General features: G+C 57.2%; 1 protein-coding gene across 1 annotated transcript; it reads left to right on the plus strand.

The window, feature by feature from the left end:
* Positions 1-289: 289 nt before the first annotated feature.
* Positions 290-20,699, plus strand: CNTN2 (contactin 2). Its single transcript, XM_055583540.1, has 22 exons — positions 290-359; positions 5,828-5,972; positions 6,052-6,227; positions 6,383-6,478; positions 6,846-7,055; positions 7,332-7,431; positions 8,943-9,118; positions 9,387-9,523; positions 9,973-10,102; positions 11,503-11,653; positions 11,779-11,906; positions 12,378-12,553; positions 13,085-13,205; positions 13,818-13,976; positions 14,632-14,781; positions 16,907-16,977; positions 17,268-17,502; positions 17,851-17,963; positions 18,996-19,182; positions 19,485-19,597; positions 20,070-20,238; positions 20,590-20,699. The coding sequence occupies exons 1-22, from the start codon at positions 290-292 to the stop codon at positions 20,697-20,699; spliced, it is 3,123 nt and encodes a 1,040-aa protein (XP_055439515.1).
* Positions 20,700-22,003: the final 1,304 nt, after the last annotated feature.

Below are 22,003 nucleotides of genomic sequence, written 5' to 3' on the forward strand. Positions count from 1 at the left end.
GCCAGACCCCCAGGGGGCCAGCAGGAGGCACTCAGCCCGGGAAGAGCTGCTGGGCAATAGCCAGGCTCTTCCCCGGGGCCCTGGGGAGGGTGGGAGCGACTCCAGCCTCTCCTCGGGCTGAGGCAGAAGCATTGCCGGCCCCTGTGCCCGGAGCCAGGAGGGGCGCTGCTTAGCTCCGAGGCCTCCCCATCCCTCTGCCTCCCCAGGTCCCTCTCGGCCTCCAGCCGGATGCTCCCTGTGCTGGGCTGAGGCTCGTCTCCGCTGCCCGCCCCAACCTGTAGTGCCCACCATGGGGACGCCCCTCGGGAGGAAAGCACACCTGCTGATGCTGGTAGCTGTGGGCCTCGTCTCCACGCCAGGTAAGGGCTTGTCCGGGCTCCGGAGCCGGCAGCGATGTGTCGGGATGTTAGGGATGACTAGTTGCACTTCAGCGTGAGGCCATTTCCTTCTGGAATTTTCGTGTCTGTGGATTTTACTTTTCCTGAGATTAGGAGGAGAGGGGACGAGTCTTTGTCTCATTGTAGATGAAAGAAACATGATCCAGAGAGGGTGAGTGGCTTGCCCTGGGTCACACAGCAAGACTACGGCACAGCCAGAGCACCACATTAGCGCAGGGTTGTAGCCCTTAAGGCTGCAAGATGAAATTAAAAATTAGCTGCTTAACTGTCCTAGCCGCACTTCAAGGCCACATGGCCGTATTGGCCGGCACAGATTATAGAATATTTCCATCCTCACATAATGCTCTGTTGGATAGGACCGCTCTAGGGTCCCCTGACCACAAAACCCTGGGAGGGAGGGCTCCTCAGGGTAATGCTGAGCCCTGGCAAGTGGACCAAATGTGGAACAGGGTCTGCGCAGAGATGAGGCAGAGCAGAGGGTGCCCAGGAAGCAGGCAGGAGAGGCCCAAGGCAAGGTTCTCAAGCCGGGGATCCCGGGTGGGGGGCTAGCAGAAGGGGAAGGGGTGGGGCGGAGCGAGCCACAGGCTCCGAGGCCAGGCTGGCAGAGCCGGAGTGTCTCCAGCAGCCTCTGCCGCTCAAGTACCTGCTGGGACCGCTGCTTGGTCTCTCCTCCCTGACCCCCAGCCTAGACCCACAGACATGTCCTTTCCCTTTCAAGATTGCCACAGGAGAAAGCGTGCCCATTGTCTGATGTCCTTCTGGAGCCCTAACCGCTTCAGACTCCACCTCCCCACCCCACGGTCCCCTGCAGGGCTGCGCACCTTAAATTCCTTGTCTTGGCAGGGAGGGACCCCACTGGTATACTGTCAGATGTCCTCATTATGTTCTGACCGCCTCCCAGCCCTGCACCCAGGTCAGTGAGGCTGCTAGGAAGTAAGGGAGCCTCCCAGGCGCCCAGCCCAAGCCTAGCTCCTGGTGCCGGGGCTCCCAGGCCTGGAGGTGCTGCTGGGCTAGGTAGCCCAGGCTTCATGGAGCAGGAGACATCTAGCCCAGAGAAAGCAGAGGAGGGGTGCCTGGGCTCCTCCACATTCCCGACCCTCAGGGGCAGCTCAGTCCTGGGCAAACATCGTGGGCAGCCTCCGGAGTCCTTAGACCCTGAGAGGCAGGAAGGCCCGGGGAGGTGGGACCTGGTCGGCCTCCTGGCGGAGCGGCAGAGGGAAAAGTGGAGTGTCCCATGGCTGTTCGTCTCAGAAGGGGCCTCGGCTCTTAGCTGTCTCTGTGCACCCACCCTGGGGACACAACCTTGGACTCCTGCGCCCCAGTGCAAAGCCGCACAGTGCGGCTTCCCCTGCACGCTCCCAGCTCCCTCTCTGCTTCCTCTGTGAGGCCCCGAAGCCTGTGCATTGAGGAGCAGGGTTGTCAGGACAGGGAATCAGGAGAGAATCAGAGAGGTTGTCAAACAAGGAGAGCATGGAGGGGGCGGATTTGCCTGGGAGTCTGTGTGTGTGTGTGTGTGTGTGTGGATGTGTGTGGAGCCTCATAGGGAGGCATGGGGTGAGTGAGTGTGTGCCTGTGGATGTTTGGGAGGGTGGAGATGTGAGTTATTGCACGGAGGACATGCTGCATTTGAGGGGATGACAAACGTGTATAGAAGTCCTTACACGGTGCAGTGGCTCGCAACTCTAACTGCCCTTCAGAACGTCCATGCAGCGCCTTTAAAATCTAGATTCTTTGGCCTCCCTCCTAGAGATGCCGATTCAGTACCTTCAGGATGGACCAGCACCTCTGACGCTGCTGTTGGGAAACAGGTCAAGGATCCTGAGCCCTGTGGCTGAGGACGTGGCTCTGGGGGAGGCTGGCCAGCGTCCACACCCCAGATCTGCTCCTTCTCACTGTGTGATTTGGGGCCAGTTTTTTAACCTCTAAGTCTCAGTTTTCAGATTAGCCAAACAATAAAATGGGGGTACCTATCTCGTAAAGAGGTTACAAAAAAGAAATGTGGAGCATGATATTTGATCAAGAGTAAGCCCTCAAAAGATAGCATCTATTTTGTGATTATTAATGCCTGGATATTATGAACGCCCATTTTGTATATGTCTACACATATACAAGTATATGTGGACATTTGTAGCCGCCTGTGTGTGGAAACTGATGTGTGTATAAACGTATATATCTGACTCCTGGAGTAGCTTAGAGAGTCAGGTATGTATATATGTGGATGTCTGTGTGCACGTGAGGAAGTGAGCATACATGACAGGTGTGGAAAGTGTGCATGTGCGGATGTTGGGGTGAGGGTGTGTATATGGCCTAGTGCAGGGGGTCAAGCTTGGGATCAAGTGCAGAAGGAAACCAGTCTTGAAGCATCAGCGTGCCCCGGGCCCACTCAGCCACCCACCCCCACCATGCAGACAGACTTCCTGGAAGCTGCGATTATGCAGGGCTGTTCCCAGCAGCCTGGCTGCCTCCCCCGCCCCTCCGCACAGTCCCAGCTGGGGCAGGGGTCCCTCCCCTCCACCACCATCATTAACTCGGGATTAAGCTGGGCCATCTCTGAGGCCCGGGGCAGCCATGAGGGAGAGAGATGGCCGGGGGTGGGGGGGCAGGCTGCCGTTTCAGGAAGCCCTGCCTCCCCCTCCATTCTGAGAGCTGCTCAGCAGCTGCTGTCATTCCCGGGGGTCTGGAGCCGGGCCTCAGCTGTGGCACGGGGTCCACCCCCGCCCCTGGACTAAGGCTGACAGCTGGATGAACCAGGCGAGTAGGCGCTAATTAGTTAATGGGGACCCCACCCCAGGACCCTCCAAGGAGGCTAAAATCAGCTTCACTGAGGGACAGGAGCCAACTAGGGGTGGCGTGGCTCCCGCCTGACACCACAAAGCCAAGGCATGCCCGGCCACCCGGTCAGCACATCGAGGCAGGTGTGGGACCCTGCCCTTTGCCTCACATCCCCGCACAGGGAGCCCGGACCCGCGCCTGGAAGAGCAAGGCATCTGCTCTGGGAGGGGCTGGGCAGAGAAACGCCGTTTGCATGTGGGATGCCCATCCGCTCAGCAAACCCAGGAGCCCAAGGTCCAGACCTACGTGTGCCCCAGGCTTGCCCTGTGACGATGGGCAAGCCGTTCCCCTTTCTGGGCCTCTCTTTGTTGAATTGTCACACGGAAATTTTATAAAAATGCCCCAAAGCCACCTGTACAGCATCCACCGGCCCCTGAGCCTGCCTTCCCCTGGTCCCCGCCCCGCGCCTCACTTGGGTCCAGGAGCAGGCACTGAGCGCACAGCCGTGCCGGGCTGGCCCTGCTGTGGGCCTCGGGAGGGGCGTTCATCTCTCCATTTCCCAGGTGAGGAAGCTGAGGCCGAGGGCCCTGTGGCAGCCCACACAGGCCCGAGCCCCAGCACATTCCCTGGGGACGCACCCCAGAAGGAGCACGGCCCAGGGCCACGCGTCCTCTCCCTGCTGCTTGGCCAGTGGCTTCCAGGCGTCTCTCCAGGCCCCTCTCACACCCCACAGGCCAGCTCTCCCGTGAGTCCTCCGGCCACTTCCACTCCAAGGGTCCCTGCACGTGAACCTCAACCCCTTTCACGGTCCTTGCCTCCTCGCACTGTCAGCTTTCTGCCTTCCTTCCTGGACCTCAGGCTCCGTGTGATGGAAGGAGTCACTGTGCTACTCAGTCCCTAGCCCAGTGCTAAGTATACAGCAGGTACTCAGTACCTGCGAGGGAGGGGTGATTGACTGAACTTGACGAGATGGAGTCTGCCTTGTTGTTCAGTCATTAAGTCATGTCTAACTCTTTGGAACTGCATGGACTGCAGCACGCCAGGCTTCCCTGTCCTCACCATCTCCTGGAGTTTGCTCAAACTCACGTGCATTGAGTTGGTGATGCCATCTCACCATCTCAATCTCTACTGCTTCCTCCTCTTGCCTTCAGTCTTTCAGGCTCTTTCCCAAAAAGTCGGCTCTTTGCATCAGATGGTCAAGTATTGGAGCTTCCAATGAGTATTCAGGGTTGATTTCCTTTAGGATAAACTGGTTTGATCTTGCTGTCCAAAGGATTCTCAAGAGCCTTCTCCAGCTTCACAGTTTGAAAGCATCAATTCTTCGGCACTCAGCCATCTTTACGGTCCAACTCTCACATCCATACATCACTACTGGAAAAACCAGAGCTTTGACTACATGGACCTTTGTCAGCAAAGTGATGTCTCTGCTTTTTAATACGCTGTCTAGGTTTGTCATGACTTGTCTGCCAAGGAGCAAGCATCTTTTAATTTCATGGCTGCAGTCCCTGTCTGCAGTGATTTTGGAGCCCAAGAAAATAAAGTCTGTCACTGTTTCCATTGTTTCCCCATCTATTTGCCATGAAGCAATGGGACCGGATGCCATGATCTTAGTTTTTTGAAAGTTGAGGGTTGTTTTTAATTTAAATTTATTTATTTTAATTAGAGGCTAATTACTTTACAATATTGTATTGGTTTTGCCATACATCAACATGAATCCGCCACGGGTGTACACATATTCCCACATGAGTTTTAAGCCAGCATTTTCACTCTCCTCTTTCACTCTCATCAAGAGGCTCTTTAGTTTCTCTTCACTTTCTGCCATGAGGGTGGTATCACCTGAATATCTGAAGTTGTTGATATTTATTTCTCCTGCCAATCTTTATCCCAGCTTGTGATTCATCTGGTGTTTTGTATGAGGTACTCTGCATATGAGTTTAATAAGCAGGGTGACAATATACAGCCTTGACGTACCTTTCCCAATTTTGAACCAGTCCATTGTTCCATGTCCTGTTCTAACTGTTGCTTCTTGACCTGCATACAGGTTTCTCAGGAGACAGGAAAGGTGGCCTGATATTCCCATCTCTTTAAGAATTTTCCAGTTTATTGTGATTCACACAGTCAAAGGCTTTCTCATAGTCAATGAGGCAGATGTTTTTGGAATTCTCTTGCTTTTTCTATGATCCAACAGATGTTGGCATTTTGATCTCTGGTTCCTCTGCCTTTTCTAAATCCAGCTTTTACATCTGGAAGTTCTCAGTTCACGTACTGTTGAAACCTAGCTTGAAGAATTTTGAGCATTACTTTGCTAGCATATGAAATAAGTGCAATTGTATAGTAGGCTGAACATTCTTTGGCACTGTCTTTCTTTGGGATGTGAATGAAAAGTGACCTTTTCCAGTCTTGTGGCCACTGCTGAGTTTTCCAAATTTGTGGTCTGCCTAACTTATTGAAATTGAAATTTTAATTAATTATAATTAAATAAAATTAAAAATCTGGTTACTCAGCTGCACCAGCTATATTTCAGGGGCACAGTGGCCAGTGCCTACTGGACAGTTCAAAAAATGGAACCTTCCCATCACTGCAGAAAGTTCTATCGGAGACCAGGCTCCAGCTGGCCCCGAGGCCCTGAGACCTCTGGTGATGTCCCCCACCTGCAGCTTGGAGCTCGGCTTGGGGATCCCCAGCTACCTTTGGGCCTGTCTTTGAAGAGCAGCCCCTTGGCCTGCTATTCCCAGAGGAGTCCACAGAGGAGAAGGTGACGCTGGCGTGCCGCGCGCGGGCCAGCCCTCCGGCCACCTATAGGTGAGGCCCCGCGGTGGTGCCGGGAGGCCCTGGGCGGCGGCAGGCTGTCCTCACATCAGCCCCGCCACCCCGACTGCAGGTGGAAGATGAACGGCACCGAGATGAAGCTGGAGCCAGGCTCCCGCCAGCAGCTGGTTGGAGGCAACCTGGTCATCATGAACCCCAGCAAGGCCCAGGATGCTGGCGTCTACCAGTGCCTGGCCTCCAACCCCGTGGGCACTGTCGTCAGCAGAGAGGCTGTCCTCCGCTTCGGCTGTGAGCCCCATGGGGGGCTGAGACACTGTGGGGGTGGCAAAGAGGGTGCTGGGAGGTGTCCAGAAGGGGCGAGTGACTCCCGCCCCATGGAGGCTGACGGGGCAGGGCCCGCAGGCTTGAAGGCCAGCGCCTGAGGGCCTGGTTTCCACCTCCAGTTCTGCAGGAATTCTCCAAGGAGGAGCGAGACCCAGTGAAGACCCACGAAGGCTGGGGGGTGATGCTGCCCTGTAACCCGCCCGCCCACTACCCAGGTGAGCCAGGCCCCGGGCGATGCGGGAGGGTACAGGAGGCGTCCGGTCACTCACAGAAGAGGGAGGAGTAAGCGGTGGTGAGAGGCCCTGGAGCGCAGATCCCTGGGTCCCCAGCTCCAGATGATTCTGTGCCCCCAGCACCCCAGACTGGGAGTGTCCCCCAACCACTGCAGGCTGTCTCTCCAGCAGACCGCACTCCCTGAGAGTGGAGCTAAAGACGCGACTTCCCTCTGGGTCTCCCCCCAGCCCCAGTTCAGGGCCCCGTGGCTCTCAGGACCGGGTCTACAGGTCCCCAGCACACAGTGGGGTCCCAGCAGAGCTGCTCCATTGACCAGCGACCCAGGTCCCTCACATGCCCCCTTCGCAGGCTTGTCCTACCGCTGGCTCCTCAATGAGTTCCCCAACTTTATCCCGACGGATGGGCGGCACTTCGTGTCCCAGACCACAGGGAACCTGTACATCGCCCGGACCAATGCCTCGGACCTGGGCAACTACTCCTGCCTGGCCACCAGCCACATGGACTTCTCCACCAAGAGCGTCTTCAGCAAGTTTGCTCAGCTCAACCTGGCCGCAGAAGGTCAGGGTTGGTGCGCAGGGCCGGGGGGAGGGGACTGAAGGCTCAAGGGCGTTGGGAACACAGATTTTCCGTCTGAAGCTGTAAAGAGCAGCTCAGACGGCACAGGGTCCGGGCCTGGACCCCAGGGCCCTCCTGCGGCCCAGCCTCAGAGCCTTGCCCCAGCCGCCAATGGGAAAGGAAATCAAGAAACACAGGCTCTGAGCTGCGCTAAGGTCACAGGCATAGGAGCCCTGACCTAGAACATTTGTCTGATGCGCACACTCCCCCTCTCCGCAGACACCAGGCTTTTTGCTCCCAGCATCAAGGCCCGGTTCCCAGCAGAGACCTACGCGCTGGTGGGACAGCAGGTCACCCTGGAGTGCTTCGCCTTCGGGAAGTGAGTAGTGGGGAGGGAGGGCACAGCCCCTCCGAGCCCCCAGGGAAAGAGCAGGGCCAGCTCTCAGTCATCTTGGTGCCCCTGCAGGGTCTAGCAGAATGCTGGGCCCTCAGTGGGCACTGAGTCCGTAAATGAGGCATCGCACATGCCAGGGCCCCAACACATGTCGGCTCACTTGGTCTTCCCAGCCCATGACTGGCTCAGGCAGCTTATGTAGCACCCCAGGCTGGAGGCAGGTAACGTGGTGCGTGGACCCAAGCTGGCCTGCCTTATTCAAACCCCAGCTCTGTCACTTGCTGACACGGAGACCTTGGGAAAATCACTTAACCTCTCTGAGCCTCAGTTTCCCTATTTGTTCAGTTCAGTCGCTCAGTCGTGTCCGACTCTTTGCGACCCCATGAACCGCAGCACGCCAGGCCTCCCTGTCCATCACCAACTCCCGGAGTCCACCCAAACCCATTTCCATTGAGTCAGTGATGCCATCCAGCCATCTCATCCTCTGTCATCCCTTTCTCCTCCTGCCCTCAATCTTTCCCAGCATCAGAGTCTTTTCAAATGAGTCATCTCTTCACTTCAGGTGGCCAAAGTATTAGAATTTCAGCTTTACCATCCGTCCTTCCAATGAACACCTAGGACTGATCTCCTTTAGAATGGACTGGTTGGATCTCCTTGCAGTCCAAGGGACTCTCAAGAGCCTTCTCCAACACCACAGTTCAAAAGCATCAATTCTTTGGCGCTCAGCTTTCTTTATAATCTAGCTCTCACATTCCCTACTTGTACCTAGCGTTAATAATAGTACCTACCTCCTGGGGTTGTTATGAGGTTTGCATGAACTAATATACATACAGTGCTTAGAACAGTATCTGGCATTGAATAAGTATTCTATGGATGCTAACAGTTACCTTTTAAGATAGAAAGTTTGTAACAGAAATCTTCCCCTCTCGGGAGAAGAACTCACTGGACCAGTGCTAAGCTGCTAGCAGGTGCTGGATAAATGTCCATAGAATGAAAGAAAGAATGTGACTTGACCATTGGTCCCCTCCTCCCTCCTATATCTCCTGGATTACCCAGGATGCCCCCTGCTTTGTGGAAAGTGATTGGGCTTCCAGAAAACCCATATTTAAAGCACATAAGAGTCACTGATTTCCTCAGTCAATTTAGTACACAGATTACTAACAGCTAAATCCCCTTTGAAAAGTAGAGGCCAGGCCCCGCTGGGGAGAAGGGAGAGGGACCGGTAGAGACCCTGGTCTCAGGCCGCTGCTGAGGAGGTGGGGCCCAGGAGAGGCCGCTGCGGGGTGGGGGGAGGGCAAGCCAGCTTCGGGGTGCAGACCCCCTGCGCACTGAGCCCCCGGGAGCAGTTTCTCCCTGCCGCTCTCTCCGTCTCTCCTGGACCCCCCTTCCCTTCCCTACCTGCCCAGCGTCCCAGGAGGGCCGGGTCGGGGTGAGGGGCGGGAGGCCCCGGGCATCTGCCCAGCCCCACCCAGCCCTCTGGCTCTGTCTCCCCGCAGCCCCGTCCCCAGGATCAAATGGCGCAAAGTGGACGGCTCCCTGTCCCCGCAGTGGGCCACGGCCGAGCCTACCCTGCAGATCCCCAGCGTGGGCTTCGAGGACGAGGGCACCTACGAGTGTGAGGCGGAGAACACCAAGGGCCGCGACACCGTCCAGGGTCGCATCATCGTGCAGGGTACGGGGCCGGCGCCCGCGGCCCCGCCTTCCCGGTCCCGAGAGGCAGCCCCTGAGCTGCAGAGCGCACGAACGCGCTAGAAGATTTAAGTCCCTAAAAGTTACTGGCAGAGGCGCCAAGTGCCAGTTTTCGTGAACTGCTTCTCCCCACCGCCCGCCACCCCCACCCCGCTCCCGGATCCCTCCGCCCTCTGCTGTTCGACCGTCCGGGGACTTAGCCCCAAGGCCCTGCCCGGCTCCGCTGCAGACGCTCCCTTTGGTCTCCACAGCTCAGCCCGAGTGGCTCCGCGTGATCTCAGACAGGGAGGCTGACATCGGTTCCGATCTCCACTGGGCGTGCGCGGCCGCCGGCAAGCCCCGGCCGGCAGTGCGCTGGCTGCGGAACGGGGAGCCTCTGACCTCCCAGGTAGGAGACCTGGGCCGTCCGTCCCCCCCACCCAGCGCACTGCGGTCTGCTCCCTGGTCCCCTCCCCCACACCCCCGGGGGCCCTCTGGGCCAGTAAGGGTGCCGGAGGGTAGTTCTAGGTGCTTCTGTACATCCCAGAGCCACGTCCTCCTGGTCAGCCGGAGAGAATCCTGACTGGAGGGTCCCGGGACTTGGGTCCAGGCACACCTCAGCCACAAACGCACCGGTGGTCCTGAGTGGGTCCCTCAGCCCCCTGGCTTCCACGTGCCGACGTGCGTGCGGGCTGGGGAACCTCTGCAGCCTGGGATCCAGGAGGCCCTGGAGAGGACTGCACATGGGGGCTTTGTCCAGGCAGCACCCTCTCCACTGCGCCCCGCTGTGAGCGCCCACGCGGGCACTCCAGGGGTCCTGATGCCCCTCCCCTGCCCGGGGCGGGCGTTTCTGCACAGGCCCGGGTAGAAGTGCTGGCCGGGGACTTGCGGTTCTCCAAGCTGAGCCTGGAGGACTCTGGCATGTACCAGTGCGTGGCAGAGAACAAGCACGGTACCATTTATGCCAGCGCCGAGCTGGCGGTGCAAGGTAAAGGGCCCAGGGAGAGAGGATGTCCCCAGGGACACGCGGGGCGGGGTGGCGGGGGTGGGGGGGGTGGGGGGGTGGTCGGGGGTCAGGAATTCTGAGCAGCAGCATGTCTACATTCACACACTCACCTGGCAGTTTTCCAACAGCTTCTAAGTAGAACTCAGAGATTGAAGACAGGAGCTGAGGCACTAGACAGAAAGCTCCCAGAGGACAGGGTCTCTGGCTTGACCCACATCTGAAAGTAAATGTCTACTGCTGTAAAAAAAAAAAAGTGACAAAAGTCACTGGAAACCAAATCAACTAGACTTGGGTTTAATGCAGCCCCTTTGCTTATGTGACCTTTGGCAAGTTATTAACCTCTTTGTGGCTCAGTTTCTTGATTAATAAAATCAAGAAATCATCATCCAGCCCTCATACAGGCTGTGGGGTTAAAGGAGATGATAGAGCTAAAGCACAGAGAACCTGCCCATCACGTAACAGGTGCCTACAAATGTCAGCTGGTCCAGCAGCCTTAGTTGTGTGACTTGAGCTTGCCGTCCGTGTCCTCATCTGTAAATTGGACAGAATGGTACCTACCTCATCAAGTTGTAGTGAGGCTTAACTAAGACTCACTCATTCATTCAACCAGTATTTCTTCAACACGTCCTAAGAAGTCAGTATGAAAGATAAGGTCTCTGCCTTCAAGTATCTTACAATCCAGTGGAGAGGGACAAATAAACAGAAAATCAAATAATTTAAAAGGATAATTTCAGATAGTCATAAAAAATACAGTATAAAGAAAATCCCTCAGAGTGGTGGGGGTAAGGTGGGTCAGTTAGAGGGAATGGTCAGGGAAGACCTCTCTGAGGAAGTCACATTTGGGATGTGAATCAATCATGTGAGATCTGGGCATTTTGAAGCAAAATCCATGGTAAGTGCAAAGGTCCTGAGGCAGGAAAAACCATGGCATCTTCATGGGACAGAAAAGAAAAAGGAAAAATGGCCCAGGTGATTGGAGCACAGTGAGTGCGGGAAGGAGCAAAATGCAATCAGAGTGGAGACGGCTTTGTGAGCCCTTGGGAGGTGTTGGGCTTCATTCTAAGTGTCTGACTTGTGTGTTTAAAAAGATGTTCCTGGCAGCTGTGTGGAGAAGACTGTAGAAAGAAAATGCAAAAACAGGAAGACCAAATAAGGGGTCTTGGTAGTCCAGCGGAGATTTGGTGGTAGTTGAGGTTGTGGGGGGTGAGGAGAAGGGGCTGGGTCCTGGCTGTTTTACAAGTGGTGCTGCTGGGAGTCACTCAAGGATTGGCTGTAGAGGGCCTATCAGATGTTTAGCGTGTAGCCAGGTGACGTCTTAATCAAGCGCAAAGGGGCACTCTTTTGATTCCCCGGGTGACTGCAGGGCTCTCCCCTTCTTCCAGCGCTTGCCCCCGACTTCAGACTGAACCCCGTAAGGCGTCTGATCCCTGCAGCCCGAGGAGGAGAGGTCGTGATCCCCTGTCAGCCCCGGGCCGCTCCCAAGGCCGTGGTGCTCTGGAGCAAAGGCACTGAGATTTTGGTCAACAGCAGCAGGTACGAGCCCAGCCCCCTCCGCCCCCAGCGATTCCAGCTCCACTCCCTCTCCTTGGATTCCCACCCCCGTCACAGGACCACAGGGTGTACCTGGGTCAGCCAGCTCTGCTCCATCCTTGCTGCAGAGTGACTGTGACTCCGGATGGCACCTTGATCATAAGAAACGTCAGTCGGTCCGATGAAGGCAAATACACCTGCTTTGCTGAGAACTTCATGGGGAAAGCCAACAGCACAGGCACCCTGTCTGTGCGAGGTGAGGGCTGCGGTTTGGCTGCGGTCAGGGGCTCGGGCTCCGCAGGACGCCCTCCCTCCCCACCATCTGGCTCTTGTGTTCCTGTGTTCCTCCCAGCTCTGTTTTTTTTTTTTATTTAACTTATTTTAATTGGAGGCTAATTACTTTACAATATTGTAGTGGCTTTCGAATCAGCCTCGGGTGATGGGATGGGGAGGGAGGGAGGTGGGAGGGGGTTCAGGATGGGGGACACGTGTTCACCAGTTCCGTTTCGAGGCTACCCCGGGGTTTGGTCTCAGTGGGGACCACCATCCAGGATATGCGCCTCCATCCCTCCCACACATTCAGGGGGCTGCTGGCAGGTCAGGGTACTGTTCCCATGCGGCCTGTTCTCTTTTTTCTGGGGTTCAAGGCAAACCCTCTCTCCCTGGCCTGCTGCCCCACCGCAGCCTGCCTCCTCCTGCTGCACTCAGGGGCCCTTTGTCTTGGCAGATGCAACCAAAATCACGCTAGCCCCCTCGAGTGCCGACATCAACTTAGGTGACAACCTGACCCTGCAGTGCCACGCCTCCCACGACCCCACCATGGACCTCACCTTCATCTGGACCCTGGACGACTTCCCCATCGACTCTGACAAGCCTGGGGGTCATTACCAAAGGGCCAGCATGGTAAGGCCTGAGGCCAGAGAACTCAGGGCTTCTCCCTCCTTGGTAGACAGGGGACCCAAGATGTCCTTAATCATCACCACCCCAAAGCCTTTCCCCTTCCCCCAGGAATGCTGGCAAGCCCATCTCTGGGTCCATAAACACCCTCCCTTAGACAGGCAGCTCCCTGGGTTCCACCCAAAGTCTGTGCATGCAGGAAAAGGTTAGGGGCAAGCCTGGATTCCCAGCATCCAGCAAGAATGAATTCCCACTGCTATCCTGCTGCCCCTCCCCCAAGGCAGATGATATCATTAACCTGAACCAACATTGACTGTCTTCTCTAAAAACAACAACAACAACAAAAAACTGCTGTTTAATCCCCAGTGGTACCAAGTAGAAAGTAGCTGATTCCTCCCACGAAGCAGAGAGGAACAGTGAGGTGAAGAGGTCTGTGGGCGTATCGGAGCAGGGGACCGTGAGCCGCACCTCCTGTTCCCTGACTTACTGCAGGGGAGGGCCCTCTGACCTACCCCGCGCCCTGTCCCTCGTGTGCAGAAGGAGACGGTTGGGGATCTGACCATCCTGAATGCCCAGCTGCGCCACGGCGGGAAGTACACATGCACGGCCCAGACAGTGGTGGACAGCGCGTCTAAGGAGGCCACGGTCCTGGTCCGAGGTAAGGCCAGGCGGTGGTGGACTGTGCGTCTAGGGAGGCCACGGTGCTGGTCCGAGGTACGGGGTTCCCACCCCACCCCCACCATGATGGGCGTCTAACAAGTCTGTTGAGCTGAACTCATCCTGAGGGCCTTTGCAGGTACTGAATGAATAGAATACTTTTCCTCCAAAGCCAAAATTATAAAAATCTACTTCTAAACACATTCCAAGCCTGGAGAAATGTCCTGAGGCTGGAGAATGGGGATGGCAATCCACTCCAGTGTTCTTACCTGGGGAATTCCATGGACAGAGGGAGCCTGGCGGGCGCATTAGGAGGCCATAAGTTCGCAGAGTCGGACACGACTGAGTGACTGACACTTTCACTGGAGTGTCAGAGGCTCATGCTGGGAAATCTGTTCACGCTTCTGTGACTCCTCCAGCCTGGGACACGTCCTTCCTCCGGGAAAGCCCCCCGTCACTCCGCGCGTTCCTTGCCCTCCCACCAAGGGTGTGTTTGCTGCGCCCTCTGCTGCTCCCCTCTGGTACTGCAGCGGCCCACGCAGGCCTGAAGGAGATTGGCTCCTATTGGAAACTTTGCAATTCTGACCCACTTTGCTCTGACGTCTTGGTGTAGGTCCGCCAGGTGCCCCAGGAGGCGTGGTGGTGAGAGACATTAGCGACACCTCTGTCCAGCTCAGCTGGAGCCGTGGCTTTGACAACCACAGCCCCATTGCCAAGTACACCCTGCAAGCTCGCACTCTGCCTTCAGGGAAGTGGAAGCAGGTTCGGACTAGTAAGTGTGAGGTCCTACCTAGGTCAGTACTGGTTAGCCTGGTGTTCAGATGGTAAAGAATCCACCTGCAATGTGGGACACCTGGGTTCGATCCTGGGTTGGGAAGATCCCCCGGAGGAAGTCATGACAACCCACTGCAGTATTCTTGCCTAGAGAATCCCATGGACAGAGTAGCCTGGTGGGCTACGGTCCATGGGGTTGCAGAGTTGAACATGACTGAGCAACCAGCACGCATGCACGAGTGCTGGAGGGGGTGGGGTTTAGGGGCCAAGGCTGAGCCTGGAGCTTCCAAGGGGGACAGGTGTAGGCCCCTCTGCCTGGAGGAGCTCCCAGGCCATTAGAGAAGAGGGCCACACAGGGAGCAGGAGAACGGGGTGAGAGTTGGAGGAGGAGGCTCATTCTGCACCCTTGAAGCCCTGGCAGGACTGTTACTGGTGCGATGATGGTTACTGGGGTACGGAGTGCTCACAACATCTTACAAAGGTTCCAAGGTGGGGAGGTCTGCCTCCTACTTCCCAGTCACTGATAGAAGAGGCAGTGACTTTTAGTAAACAGCAGGCACCAGTGTGAGATCTGGGTATAAGCACGTGATGCGCACCCAGTCCCTGCCCTTTGCATCCAGACCTGTGAGACACTGACTCCCTGTGCCTTGCAGATCCCGCCAACATCGAGGGAAACGCTGAGACTGCCCAGGTGCTGGGCCTTACGCCCTGGATGGACTACGAGTTCCGGGTCTTAGCCAGCAACATCCTGGGCACTGGGGAGCCCAGTGGACCCTCCAGCAAAATCCAGACCAAGGAAGCAGGTCAGAGCCCTGGGTGAGAAGTAGTGTCAGGGCACAGACACCAGCTGTCCTTAAAGGGTGCTCCAAGCCAACAGCAGTTACATGGAGCTGCAACCCTGCTCACCAGACTTCGGACTCGAACAGAACAAATGCGGAAGGAACCTAAGCCAGGGCAAGGCGGCCACACTGCACAACGCGCTGTGCCTCGGTCCCCAGGTGGTCGGGGCTGGAAGCCCTCCAGTCCAAACTGTTCACCCAAAGAAACAGGCTAACCTTACCATTGCATGTGAATCTACAATTATCTAAAAGTTTAATTTTTATTTTATTTTAAAAAAATATTTATTTGGCTGCACAGGGTCTTAGTTGTGGGATGTGGGATCTACTTTCCCAACCAGGCATCAAACCCAGGACCCCAGCATTGAGAGATCAAGAGTCTTAGCCACTGGACCGCCAGGGGAGCTCCTAAAAGTTTAATTTTTTAAAAAAAATGGAAAAACCAAAGCTGAAGGAAGGAAGGGTCACACTGTCAGAGCAGGGACTCAAACCCAGGACCATGGGGGTAATGGGCAGCTCTCTTCCTTGGACAGACACGAGCTGCAGGAATCAGGTAATGAGGAACATGTGTGCTGTGCGGGACACTAGGTGAGCAGCCAGCGTCTCTAAGTCCTTCTTTAGATGGTTTCTTTGGCAGCTGAAGGGATGGACAACCTGCCCACACCCCTCCCTTACAGGCAGATGGGGAAGGAAGAGGTGAAGGTGAAGCCCAGGACCACAGCCCTGGGCTCTCAAGGCCAGCAGCGTGGAGTCAGGACCTGCCTCCCCTTCCCCACCCACCTAGGGCCGCCCCACCGGCTGTGGGACAAAGGTCTGCCTTTTTGTGTCCCTGAAACACGTTTCCTATGTACCCCAGGCTGACTCTCCAGGCTCCTTATGGAATCAGTCAACATTTTTAACTGGTACCTCTCCTGAGTAAGAATTCCAGAAGGAGCATTTTCTTTGACTGAACTTGGAGAGTCAAAGGTTGAGAAGTGGTCTCCTCCACCGTAGTATCCAGGAGTTGAGCACAAAGCCATGATGCAGAAGAAAGATGGTGAGCTTTCCAATCAGAAGACCTGAGTTCAAATTCAAACTGTGACATTTATTAGCTGTGTGACTTTAAGCAAGTCACTTAACTGCTCTGGGCCTCAACCTTTCCACTCCGAAAAGGGTAATAGGTGTTTAAGTACCCTTTGCAAATGAGAAGGCCCTCGACTCTCATCAGAACCAAGTGATAAGTCTCCATTTGCTGTGTCATCTGCAGAAATATTTTGACCTTAAGCCAACTTACTCCCTGCCAAGTTTCACAATCTAATTAAATACATTGTTTTAATAGCAGCCTTTTTGAATACTAGAGAAAATTAGGAAATTAAATCTGCCATACACACACACCAAAAAACACCCTGTAACCCAGAAGAAATGTTTTTTGGATTAACTGCACTTCTGGATTATTTATTCCCCTTAAAGAAAACTGGAGTTGGTCTGTTGTTATTGAGTTTACACCAACTAGAGGAATGAGGCTAACGCTCATTTATAGAGTGTATGCTCTATGTATATGCCAGCCACTGTCTTGTTTAACTCTGTTTTTCTTACAGCCTTTGAGAGAAACGTTATTATCCTTATCTTATGGAGAGGGGAATCAGAGGCTCGGAGAGGTTAAATAACTTGTCCAGAGAAACACAGCTAGTAAGTGGCAGGGGTGCAATTTGATCTCAGATCCACCTGACTCCTGAGCCCACATCCAGAGGGACCCTGCAGACAAAACCAGGGCTCATTGGAATAGTTTCAGAAGAACAGATGTAAACTCTAATTGTTTGGTAGAATTTACCTGTGAAGCCAGCTGATCCTGGACGTCTGTGTCTTGGGGAGTTTCAAATTACTGATTCCATGCCAGTACTGGTAATTGGTCTGTTCCTATTTCCGTTTTCTTCCTGGTTCTGGTTTGGTCTCGGGAGACTGCACATTTCTAAGAGTTTGTCCATTCCTTCCAGGTGGTCCATTCTGTGGGCGTGTAGCCAGGGCCCACTGGAAGGGAGTCCTGACCCTGCGATGCTTCTCAGCGCAGCCGCAGGCCCGTCTCCACTAACTGTCTGTCCCTTGGCCCCGACAGCCCCCTCGGTAGCCCCGTCGGGTCTCAGCGGAGGTGGTGGAGCGCCGGGAGAGCTCACCGTGACCTGGACGGTAAGCAGCGAGGACAGAGGCAGGAACATGCCTGCGCTGCTCTGGGAGGGCGGTTCTCCCCGACCTGCGGCGCACCCCGCCCCTGGGACTCATCTCCGGAGGGGCGCAGCGTGCAGAGAGGGCCCGACAGGGCCACTGCGGGGTCCTGACTCCGGAGCGAACGCGGGGCCGTGCCCCCGCTGCAGGGGGAAGCCGCAGTCCGGGGGCACCCAGTTCCGGGGAAGCCGGGGGCGGAGAACGGGCGGGGCAGGCGGCCGCTGCCCCTCGCCCACGCCCTCTCTCGCCCCCAGCCCATGTCCCGGGAGTACCAGCACGGAGGCGGCTTCGGCTACCTGGTGTCCTTCCGCAGGCAGGGCGGCACCAGCTGGCAGACCGCGAGGGTGCCCGGCGCCGACGCCCAGTACTTCGTCTACAGCAACGACAGCGTCCGGCCCTACACGCCCTTTGAAGTCAAGATCCGCAGCTACAACCGCCGCGGGGACGGGCCCGAGAGCCTCGTGGCCGTCGTGTACTCGGCCGAGGAAGGTGGGCCGCCGGGGCCGCCAGGCGCCCCCACCCCTGCTGCTTGTCTGCGGGGTGTAGGGTGGGGGAGGGACCCCTTACCCCGGCTGGGCTCCACAGGCGGGGCAGGGGAGACCCCTGGCTGCCTTTCCAGCCCTGGCAGCCTCCACCCCGCTCAGGCCTGAAGGAGGAAGGCCCTCTGGGAGAGAAGTGGGCCCCAGGGGTGGGGGGTGCTCTGGGAACCCCCACCAGGCCCCTACCCTACACCTCGGTCTTTTTAAAGTCCTGCGCAAGAGCAGTCCCAGTTGGCGGCCGCTCTGCAGGACACAGGGAGGCCCGGGGAATCCACACCCATTCCGTGTTGGTCTCTAGAGCCCAGGGTGGCCCCTCCCAAGGTCTGGGCCAAAGCGGTCTCGTCCTCGGAGATGAACGTGAGCTGGGAACCCGTGCAGCAAGACATGAACGGTATCCTCCTGGGGTACGAGGTGAGTGCCGGCCGGGACTGGGAGGGGAAGGGAGCTTGGGGTCAGGCGCAGGGCCACCTCGCAGCTCAGCAGTCTTCCTCCCAGAAGCTCTGCTGCCCTCACCCGGCACACCGCATGCAGTCTCTGCAGCACCGCGTTCGCAGCCTCAGCTCAGCCCTCTGGCCGGTGCCTGTGGACAGCCTTGACGTTACTGCCCGGCTGGCCACCTGGACACTGTGGGAGCCTGGAGGAGGAGATCCAGAAGGGGCATGGCCTGCCATGCCAGAGCCCAGCTGTCCTGGGCATGCTCATGGTGGCAGAGAACAGTACAGCCCCCTCTGTGTACCAGCTGATCATCCTGTCCCCGAGGAACTCTGGCCTAGTGGTTTCTGACCCAAGCCTTGAGCCCATTGGGGTCCATGTGGGGGTACATGGAGAGTGAGACGGAGCAAGAGGAAGGGAAAGAAGGACCAGCAGAAAATGTTGTTGTCTGAGGGGGAACCATCATACTAGTGATGCTGTAAATCCTAGCCCAGTAGAGTCGGCTCTGGGCTTCAGCAAATATGCCAGGTGAGACCACTGGGGAGAGAGCTTCAAACCCTGCCCTGATTCGGAAGAATATCTAGAAGGTCTTGATATCACGAGGACTATGCTGAAGGGTTTGCATTTACTGGGGAGCCATCATAAGCTTGCTGGCGTGGGGGCTGGGGCACTGTTTTGCAAATACGCATTCCGTGGCCTTGAAGAGTCCCCACAGGACTCCCGAGTTCATTGATTGGGGCTGGGTTTCTGCAGGCCATCTCTTGGTGGAGTCTGTACTCACCCACCTGCTCCCACATCCAGCCCAGGTACTAAGCTCTCTCCTTGGACTGGGCCCTCCACTGGGGATCAAGAAGGGAGCATCAAATCACACCCGCTTGTCTCTTTCGTGGGCCTCATGGTCGAGTGTCTAGGCTCCGAGCCTGAGACGGAGGGGCCAGATAGAGCCGGGGCGGTGCAGTGCTGAGGCCCGGGGCGTGTCCACTGACCCCTGGCTACGCCCGCTTCCTTCAGATCCGCTACTGGAAGGCCGGCGCCAAAGCAGCGGCCGCTGAGCGAGTGAGGACTGCAGGGCTGGACACCAGCGCCCTGGTCACAGGCCTGCACGCCAGCACCAAGTACCACGTGACTGTGCGGGCCTACAACCGGGCCGGCACCGGGCCCGCCAGCCCCTCTGCCAACGCCACGACCATGAAGCCGCGTGAGTCTGGCAGCCTGGGTGTGGGAGGGGTGGGGGGCTCTCGGATCACCCTCCTGGACAGACAGGGCTCCAGCCCCCAAGGCCGCTCATCTAACGGTGAGAAGGGAGCGGGGCTCACAGCCTCTGCGGCGCCGCTCTTCTGCAGTCTCTGTTGGAGTTTGTTTCTCAGGCAGCGGTAACAGAACGTTCCGGGCACAGCTGTGATGGGCAGATTATCTAGAAAGTGGCCGGCTGAAAGCAAGGGGGCGCGTGGTGGGGAAACATCAGGAAGACTCCTCCTGACTCTCTCCTCGCTCTGGCAGCTCCACGGCGACCCCCTGGCAACATCTCCTGGACTTTCTCAAGCTCCAGCCTGAGTATCAAGTGGGACCCTGTAGTCCCGCTGGGTAATGAGTCTGCAGTCACCGGCTACAAGGTAAGGAGGGGTGAGCAGGCACTGAACGCTGAGGGACAGGGCATTTGTGTGCCCCGTAAACAAAAGGAGCTTCAGTTCCTATGTCTGAGTCAGATGTAAGCAGAGCGTCTGGGACCGTGAGAGGCATGACTACGTGAGGGATTCTCCGGGGAGCATGCAATAGAGACTGCACAGAGGAAAGAGGTGTGACTGCGGAAACGCAGGGTTCACGAGGGCGGCGACAGACTGGGTGATGTTTGGGGCTCTTCTGGTCTGAGGAGCATACAAGATCAGTTCAGCTGCTGGGAACAGGAAAGTGGCTCCAGGGAGGAGCTTATTCAAGAGCCTGGTCCTGGTCAACGGGCAACAGGAGGGGTGAGGGGGCAGGACCTCAAGGTCACAGAGCCACGTGGGCTCCTCCCGTTCTGGGGCCAGGGAAGGGAAGGATCAGCCCTGCTGTCGGGAAACCCCGCTGGCCAACCCCTTCCCACAGATGCTGTACCAGAACGACCTACACCCGACTCCCACGCTGCACCTCACCAGCAAGAACTGGATAGAAATCACAGTTCCCGAGGACATTGGCCACGCCCTGGTGCAGATTCGGACCACAGGGCCAGGAGGCGACGGGGTCCCGGCAGAGGTTCACATCGTGCGGAACGGAGGTGCTGTATCCCCCGTCTCCCCCAGGAAGATCAGGGTCCATCCAGACGCAGGGATCATCCCAGCCCAAGCCAGTCCCCAGGGAGACAAAAGGTGGCGTCAGGAACCTCGTGCAGAGTAGCCCTGGACCCGCCCTTGCCTCCTCCCTCCTCCCCAAACATCCCTGAGGGCTGAGTGCGCTCCTTGTGAGGGAATAAGGGCAAAGGTCCTACAAAACCCTGCCCGAGAAGGGCTGAGAGCGCCTCCCCGTCCTGAACGCAGCGCTCTGAGAGTCTCCTTAGGGAAGGTCTGGACTCTGTCCTGGGGGAGGGGCGGGGATGAGCCCCTCCAGCCCATCCGCCTGTTGGTTTCAGGCACCAGCATGATGGTGGAGAACTCCGCGGTCTGTCCAGCCCCACATCTAGACACCGCCCTCACCCACTCCGTGGCAGCGCTTGTCCTCTTAGGCTACCTGCAGCTCTGATCTTGGCGCCCTGCCTCCCCGCCACAGCTGGGCACCCACCTCGATGGACAGCCAGCTGGCCCCAGTCCCTTCCCGATGCCAAGGTGGCCCAGCGCTGTGCCTGAGAATGGCTGGTTTCAAACACTGACTGTATTACAGAGCCCTTTTCGTAGGAGGTAGGATATGTCATATTCTGCCACAGGATAGAACCCATGTAAGGATTTTTTTTTTAATCGAGAGGCACCAGGCAGTAACTTCCATGATGATACTGAACCCTAGGCCTGGGCCCTCTAGGGTGCCTGCATGGAAGGCAGGAAGAAGGGGGTTAAACGTGTATCTGTGTATCAGCGGAGATGGCACTCTGGGACCGCATATGGACTCCGGCCCAGACGGCAGAATCCTAAGCCCGGGAACACTGGACAGGAACAGGCTGAAGTGGGCCAAAGCATCAACCGGAGTGTCGCTCAGTCTAAGGAGCAGTCCCAACCTGAAGACTGGGACTCTTCTTTCTCCTCTGACAGGGCAGCGTGGCTGGACCCTGACATTGTCCCTGAGGACTCCCTGGAGGCTCCCGCCACCCGCCCGCACAGCTGAGAACCAGTGTCCTGGTGTCAGCCCGGCAGCCTGAGCCCCGCAGCTCTGGGTGGCCGTGCTCCCAACTGCTGGGTGGGAGCTCCGAAGGGCTGAGAGGCTGGGCCTCCTGCTGGAAAGCTGCACCGGACTTGGCCTGAGGCGCAGTCACACCTTAGGTGTTGCCACCCTCGTAGCCAACACTGCCAACCCGACCCTGTCACCCCGAGTGACAGAAGCCACGACAGGTGGCTGGTGACTAAAGGGCTCGTCTTGGGGAGGTCCCCTACCACACCAAGACCCATCCTGCATGGTCCTGCCAGGGTCTGGGCAGGAGGTGGGACAGCCTTTGTGACCCACCGGCTTCGTCCCACAGAACGAGAGCAGGCATCCTGTGTCTGCAGCCAGGCACCTTCTGAGAAGCCCAGAGGATAAATGCGGCCCTGCCCGCTCCCAGGAACGCCCCGGGCCCCCACGCGGCCTCGGGTGCTGCTCTGCATTTCCCCTGAAGATGAGGGGGCAAGTAAATGGGGCCCCCTGGCCTGCTCTTGGGCTGTGGTGCCAGTCCTGGCACATCGGAGCTGGAAGAGGCTTAGACCTCAGCGTGCCCAGGCCCCTCAGCTTGCCCAGGCCCCTGCTCTACCGGGAGGAAGCAGAGGTTGGGAGGAGCAGGGCCTGCCTCCGGTCACACAGCCCGCCAGGGATGGGGCGCAAATGGCCCTCTTCTCCCACCGGTCCCAGGCCCATTGTCTGCC

Source organism: Bubalus kerabau, chromosome 5, assembly GCF_029407905.1.
Source record: "Bubalus kerabau isolate K-KA32 ecotype Philippines breed swamp buffalo chromosome 5, PCC_UOA_SB_1v2, whole genome shotgun sequence".
Taxonomy (NCBI): Eukaryota; Metazoa; Chordata; class Mammalia; order Artiodactyla; family Bovidae; genus Bubalus; species Bubalus kerabau.